General features: G+C 36.7%; 1 protein-coding gene across 4 annotated transcripts in view; it reads left to right on the top strand.

Moving 5' to 3' along the window:
* Window positions 1-7,060, top strand: part of plxnb1b (plexin b1b) — a 49,826-nt gene that overhangs the window by 32,268 nt on the left and 10,498 nt on the right. For 3 of the 4 annotated variants that reach the window (XM_016273668.1, XM_016273666.1, XM_016273667.1), the window contains exons 16-25: window positions 562-713; window positions 833-938; window positions 1,791-1,927; window positions 2,030-2,206; window positions 2,422-2,572; window positions 4,360-4,602; window positions 4,831-5,037; window positions 5,179-5,327; window positions 5,632-5,732; window positions 6,313-6,530. In XM_016273668.1, the coding sequence (XP_016129154.1) occupies window positions 562-713; window positions 833-938; window positions 1,791-1,927; window positions 2,030-2,206; window positions 2,422-2,572; window positions 4,360-4,602; window positions 4,831-5,037; window positions 5,179-5,327; window positions 5,632-5,732; window positions 6,313-6,530 (1,641 nt within the window). The remainder of the gene's footprint in view (window positions 1-561; window positions 714-832; window positions 939-1,790; window positions 1,928-2,029; window positions 2,207-2,421; window positions 2,573-4,359; window positions 4,603-4,830; window positions 5,038-5,178; window positions 5,328-5,631; window positions 5,733-6,312; window positions 6,531-7,060) is intronic. The other variant, XM_016273669.1, reaches the window with a different exon arrangement.

The following is a 7,060-nucleotide window of genomic DNA, read 5'->3' as shown; positions in this document are numbered from 1 at the left end:
TATACACCTTGCTACGTGTACTGTGTTAGGCTAACAGAGACTTGTTATTTGCACTTATGTATTGTTGCTCTTTTGTTCGTTTTGACTGCTTTTATTGTCCTCATTTGTAAGTCGCTTTGGATAAAAGCGTCTGCTAAATGTAAATGTTATTTCCCTCTCTAAGAGAAACATTCTGTCCCTTCAGCTAACACACACAGTCTAAGGGAGTGGAACCTGTTTGCATGTCAGTGTGTTTGACTTACAATACATAATGCTGTACCATTCGGTACCTTCCAATGACATTGTATTCATAAATATAAAAAATAATTAATTAAATGCATAATTACACAGGAAAATGAATCAATCATTCCAAATTAGTTCTACAGTAGATGACTTTAAATTGAGGTGATGCAGTAAGTGCTAGCAATGCCAGGGTTGTAGTTTTGATTCCCAGAGAATGCATGAACAGATTAAATGTATAACTTGAAAGCAATGTAAGTCACCTTGGATAAAATCCTCTTCCAAATATGTAAGTGTAAATGTAACTCTATACCACCATGAAGATTGGTTTTCTGTCCATAGGTGGAGCCTTTGTCAGGGTTGGTGGAAGGAGGCATTACTTTAACTGTTTCTGGGTCTAACTTGGGACAGAAAGCTCAGGATATCCTTCAGTCTGTGACTGTTGCGGGTGTGTTCTGCACTGTTATACCACATCTATATGAAATATCCTCTAGGTAAACAGTATTTGCAGTTCACTTATTACACTGATTAAAGCATTTTAAGAAGTACTTGCCCATTTGCTTTGTTTCTGTGTGTCTCACACATTTGTTTATGCTTACTCTCCCTCTTTTAGAATTATATGCACAACTACTGCAAGTGGAGAAGAGAAATCTGGTCACGTCTCAGTGAAAGTGTCTGGTGGAGGCTTCGGACTGTCAAGTCAGAGATTCAGCTACCAGGTTAACTTGTATTTACGATCAACTAGCAATATTGTTATCATGTCTTTCCAAAAAAATGTATTGGCCCATCTTTCATTGGACACAGAAGGGGAATAATCGGGTCACTGAACCCAAATATATCATAAAAGTGTTCCCTATGATTTGTTTGAAGTCATAGGATAGCTTTGTGTGAGCAATCAATAATAATGACAATCATTATGGCTTCAGAAGACTTTGAATATAGTGCAGGAATCGTATGGACTACTTTTATCCGATTTATATAGTATTTGTATTGTTTTTCTATGTCTTTTTTGAAGCTTGGACACTCATTACCTATATGTGACCCTGGACCACAAAATCAGTCATAAGGGTCAATTTTTTGAAATTGAGATTTATACATCATCTGTAAACTGAACAAATAAGCTTTCCGTTGATGCATGGTTTGTTAGGATAAGACAATATTTGGCTGAGATACAACTATTTGAAAATCTCGAATCTGAGTGTACAAAAAAATCTAAATATTGAGAAAATAATTTTAAAGTTGTTTAAAAACTTGCCCCTGTGCATTGAAGATGAGACTTTTGAAGACCACACAGTTGAGATTCAATTTCAGTGTGTAATGATACTCTTTTTCAAAACATGACTATGGCATATTGTGTCAAAGCACCAATACACCCCCCCCCATATGCCATATCCATCCATTTCCTGTTTTTTCATCAGATAATTATATGCGTTGGCACATTGTTGTTATTTGAAAATGGTTGTTGTGGAATTCCTTCTGGCTTGATGATTGCAGAAGAAAAAACTGTAATTCTTTTGTTCTTGAATGCAGACTTTCTTCTGATTGTATCTCTCAACCTTACATCCTTTAAGGACCCGAAGCTGATAGAAGTTTCCCCTCAGAGAGGACCACAGGCAGGAGGAACAACTCTGACAATCACAGGCAGAAAACTTTTGACTGGTCGTGTTACTGATATCAGTGTCTTACTAGGGAATGTACCTTGTTCATTGTAAGTACTACGTATCACTGTGGGAAACTGTCTGCTGTAGTCTGGTGTAATATGAGTATTGTCTGTGATTTAGGAAGTTCATGTACTTCTTTTTCTCTGCAGAATATCAAGTGTTCAGGAGGAAACTATCAAGTGTCTGACTGGTGCTAGTAACAGGACAGGAGAACACAGAGTGACTGTGCGGTATGGAAACACTGAGCGTCATCTCCATGGCAATGGCTACTACTATACCCCCGACCCCAACATTACAAATGCCATGCCCTCTAAGAGCTTTATCGGGTGTGTGTTTGAGTTTGAGTACTTTCTCTAAGACCTTAAGATATTTGCTTGGCTGATGTTAAAATGTGCAAAAAACATTCTTATAGACCTGCATTAAAACAAGCCTGAATCTAGGAACTTTTCTTTCAAAACTTTCACTTTTTTTTCTTTTTCATTTTTTAAGTGTTTTTTTTCTTGAAAATCTTTAACATTTCTTCCTTTACACATTTATACAGTGGAGGGCGTGTAATTAACGTTTTCGGCCAGAACTTAGATGTGGTCCAGAAGCCTCAGATGCGAGTGACAGTGGTCCTCTCAGACTCAGTTTATCCCTTGAGGAGACGCAGACGAAGGAGAATAAGGAGTGTGACAGATGTGGAAATGCAGGTAATAGACTGAACAGAATACTGTTCTATCAAACAGGTTTTTTTTTTTCATTTTTAACCTGACCTAACAAACTCATATACTGAATTTGTTGTGTTCCTAGTTTTGTACTCCGTTTATGAACTATATTCACATATTGGTTAACCATTCCAATTTGAAGCCCATTTTCTCAATTTAGAAATTTTTGCCCAGATTAATTCATAAACTCACATAAATAACTGGTTGAGATTAGATTATTTATTGGATTATACATTATGAACCATCTAATTTCATATCATTCATATCTGATATGACTATGGTAAGTGCACTGATTGCCGATTATTACTTTTTTAAGGTTCTGATGTTACTTTTATGGACTATCACACACATTTATTTTTTTAGCGACTATTTTATTCAGAGTGATCTTCAAGTGAGATTCAGAAATACTTATGTTCTAAAGCAAATCTGTCTTGATTCACAACAATTTTAAGATTGATAAAATAAAGGCATTTTTCATCATGAAGGTGTTTTTTTTAAAGGGGTCATCAGATGTGACATGCACTTTTACAAGTTGTTTGAACTGAAATGTGTGTTGGCTTTGTGTGTACACAACCACCCTATAATGATAGAGATCCACCCAGTGTTTTTTTTTTTTTTTTTAATCTTGTTAAATAATTTCCCCTTTCTCATATCAAACCATTCTCAGATGCCTGTCTGTGTGACGTCACACAGACCCAGGCTCCTCCTACGATTGTTGATTGACAGTAGCTTTTAACCTTAGACCCGCCCTGAGTGAGCTGTCATCAGTCCGCCATTGTTTCAATGCCGGAGCAGATGTAGACAAGAATGGCTCCTAAGCGATTGATGTGTTCTGTTTTTGGATGTAATAATGAACATAGCAGTCGTCATTTACTTCCTACATCTGAGCCGCTGAAGACGCAGTGGATTACGTTTGTTTTTGAAGGGAATGCGCCCCCCAATCTACCTAAATGCGTCTATGTTCGCGCGAATCATTCATGATCTAGCCTCACCTACAGAAGAAGTGAGTATCAGGTTCTTTTATGAATCTTTGCAAATCGCCTTCCTAATAACGTGCTAGTTAGCAAGTTTCGGGGCTAAATGCAGCTAAATGTGGCTAAAGTAAACAGTCTCATGAGAGCGGCTCCTCGCCCCACGGAAGAGAAGGGCAGAGCTCATTAGCATTTAAAGGAACATGCAATAAAACAAGTTGCTGAAAACAGAGCTGATTTTGAAAAGGAAAAAAGTGTGTTAACACTACCACTGAGAAATTTTAACCAAAGTATCCTATACTAACTGTATGTGTGTGTGTGTGTGTGTATGTGTATGTTAGACCAGTTTATGTGTTTATGTAGTCTGTTAGACTAGTTTAAGTGTTTATGTAGTTAATAAAACCTTACTTGTATCACACTTGACGTTGTTCATTGTTTGCTCATAACTGGAGTCACTTAATCATGCAGATTTATGCTACAAGCTTTTGTAGAATTGTACAGTAAGAAAGTTATTTCCCTTAACCAGGAAACTAACGTTCTTAGAATTGACAAGACAGTTGACCCTGAGAGGTCAGCTAAATATCTACAGCGGATCTAAAATATGAATAATTAATTATAACTAGTTATGGTTAATTATTAATATTTCCTCATGAGCTGAGTCGCTACACCCCTTTAAGATATTAGGTTGTAGTCTTTGGTGAACAGTCTGCATAGTAATGCATCATTTTGTGTAAAATATTTTGGTGATCTTGTCCACTTACACAGTGTTATCTCTTTCTCTTGTTTTCGTTTTCTCTGTAGTTTGAGGAGGATTGCGAGGTGAAAACCTCTTCTCTGTTGTTGTGTCGGACTCCTGGTGTTGATGCTCAGGTAGTTGGTGGTCATATGCTGGTTGAGTTTCTGTTGGATAACTTGCACTTTGACTTTAACTCTGTTAGCCAATCACCTTTTACCTATGAACCCAACCCAACCCTACACCCGCTGAACCACCGTGATCCCACAAAACCATATCGCTACAAACCTGGATCAGTTATATCAGTGGAGGTTAGTGGGACTTTTGCCATTGTGTTTTTTATGTATGTATGTGTTTGTTTGTCAGTTAGTTAGTTCTTGTATTTTTATGACAGTCAATATTGATTAGTTCTAAGGCACTTTTTACTGGAATAGTTGAGTCTAATTGTTAAATCACAGCATGGATTGATAATTCCTAATATCACCCATCATTACTTGTCATGTTTATGAACTTAATCTTGTGATTCTTCTTTTTCTTAGACCCCTTTTAATTTCTTTCTACAGGGTGAGAATTTAGACTTGGCCATCTTTAAAGAGGAAGTAGTAGCTCTGATTGGTGAAGGAGTTTGTACTGTTAAAACTTTGACACATAACCACCTTTATTGTGAGCCACCACCACAGCAGCCCCCACTATCCCTCAGGAATGGGCGCAAGCGAGAGGGAGCTGAGGCCTTTCCAGAATTTATAGTAAGCATGAAGCCAGCACCCTCTCACTTACATCTTCTATTATGAAGTGGCTGTGATTTGCATTTTTCTTTTAGCAGATATTGTATTGCATGAACAGGGGTTTATACTAGTGTGTGTGTGTGTTTGTCTGTCTGTTTCCAGGTGCATATGGGAAACCTGAACTTTTCACTGGGACAAGTGCAGTATGATTCTCCTAGTCACTCCATCTTTCCACTGGTGGCACAGATTGGGGTTGGATCAGTTGCTTCTCTTGTTGCTCTTATTGTGCTTATCATCGTGTTTATATACAGGTGTGTACGTAATATGTAATGAGAGATTGTGCTAAATACAGTGCTGTGAAAAAGTTAGTACCCTAGAGTATAGCTTGTTAATGAATGTAATGTTATTGATAAATAGCAATATTATTTAACAAATGACTCTTAGATGTACATTTTAGAATAAATTGCCGAGTGTAAATCGGAAAACAGAATGCCCATTTCATGTTTAATGCTTACCTGCTACCAATGAGTAATGCAATAAATCAATATTGAAACATTTATAGACTGGTATATGAACGTAATTGATATTTTGTGCTCTGATATCTCTTCCACTTAGGAGAAAGAGTAAACAGGCTCTGAGAGATTATAAGAAAGTTCAGATCCAGTTAGAGAATCTAGAGACCAGTGTGAGAGACCGCTGCAAAAAAGAGTTTACAGGTAATTTATGGCTACATTTAGGATCGATTTTAATGATTTTATATGGGATGGTTCACCCAGAAATGAAAATTCTGTCATCATTAACTTACCCTCATGCCATTCCAAATACTTATGCCTTCATTCATCTTTGGATGACACAAATTAAGAAAATTAGTTATTTCCTCATCATTTTTGTCTATCCATTGAAATGGACATTTTAAATATTGATTATATTGACTATATTTGAAATGACACGAGGGCGAGTAAATTATTAATTTTTAACCTAAATACATTTTTTGATGTACTATCCCTTTAAGTCTAATAAAAGCTGTAAGCAAGGCCAAAATATATTCCATCATTCATTCAAAGTGATAAAATGATAATCAATAAAATTATACCATTTGGAACTAATAGTCAAAATATTAGTCCACTTGTTCCACAGCTTCTGAAGAGTGGCATTATTTGAAACATTACGCAAACCTTCTCAAAATGTTTAAATTGCAAATTATCCAGTGCAGGATTTCAGCCAAAGTTTTCCAAACCATTTCTCATGAAAATCTGACCTTTAATAATCAGAGATTTGACTCTTAAACTTCCACAGATCTGATGACTGAAATGATGGATGTGACAAGTGATCTGGTTGGATCAGGGATTCCTTTCTTGGAGTACCGTATGTATGCTGAACGCATCTTTTTCCCTGGACACCGTGAGTCCCCACTTCGCAGAGACCTGGATGTGCAGGAGTGTCGACGGGCCACAGTGGAGCAAGGACTCATTCAGTTATCTAATCTCCTAAACAGCAAACTCTTTCTCACAAAGGTAGCGAAAATCATTTTTCCTCACTGCTGACCTTTGACAGATTTCTCAGAGAATTACCCATTACATTATTACAAACAGGGAATGTTTTGGAGATGTTTTTGAAGATGAGAAAGCACTGTTAACCAGAGGCGGACAAAGTACACAACTCCATTACTTAAGTGAAAGTACAGATACTGCTGGTCAAATATTACTCCATTACAAGTAAAAGTTGTAAAGACAGATTTTTTACTTAAGTAAAAATACAGAAGTACTTGCTTTTAAAATTGTTTTATTATTGTTGTATGGAATACTTGCAATACCTCTGAAGCAATGTACAATACATTACACCTACTGAATACACTGACTAGCTTGTAGTATCTTTTGGAATAAAGAGCTTTTAGAATGTTAAAAACCTATAGGGAAAAAATATATTAAAATATTTAACACCCCTACCCACCCCCACAAAAGCAGGATGGTAGTGATCTCACACAGCTCTGGACACATCTATGTGCAACCATTCATCCACATTTGAACAGAGTGGACAGTGAAAT

This window comes from Sinocyclocheilus grahami, unplaced genomic scaffold (assembly GCF_001515645.1).
Source record: "Sinocyclocheilus grahami isolate Dianchi unplaced genomic scaffold, SAMN03320097.WGS_v1.1 scaffold80.1, whole genome shotgun sequence".
NCBI lineage: Eukaryota > Metazoa > Chordata > Actinopteri > Cypriniformes > Cyprinidae > Sinocyclocheilus > Sinocyclocheilus grahami.
The sequence above is the reverse complement of the archived record's forward strand: the minus strand, read 5'-3'. Positions and strand labels throughout refer to the sequence as shown.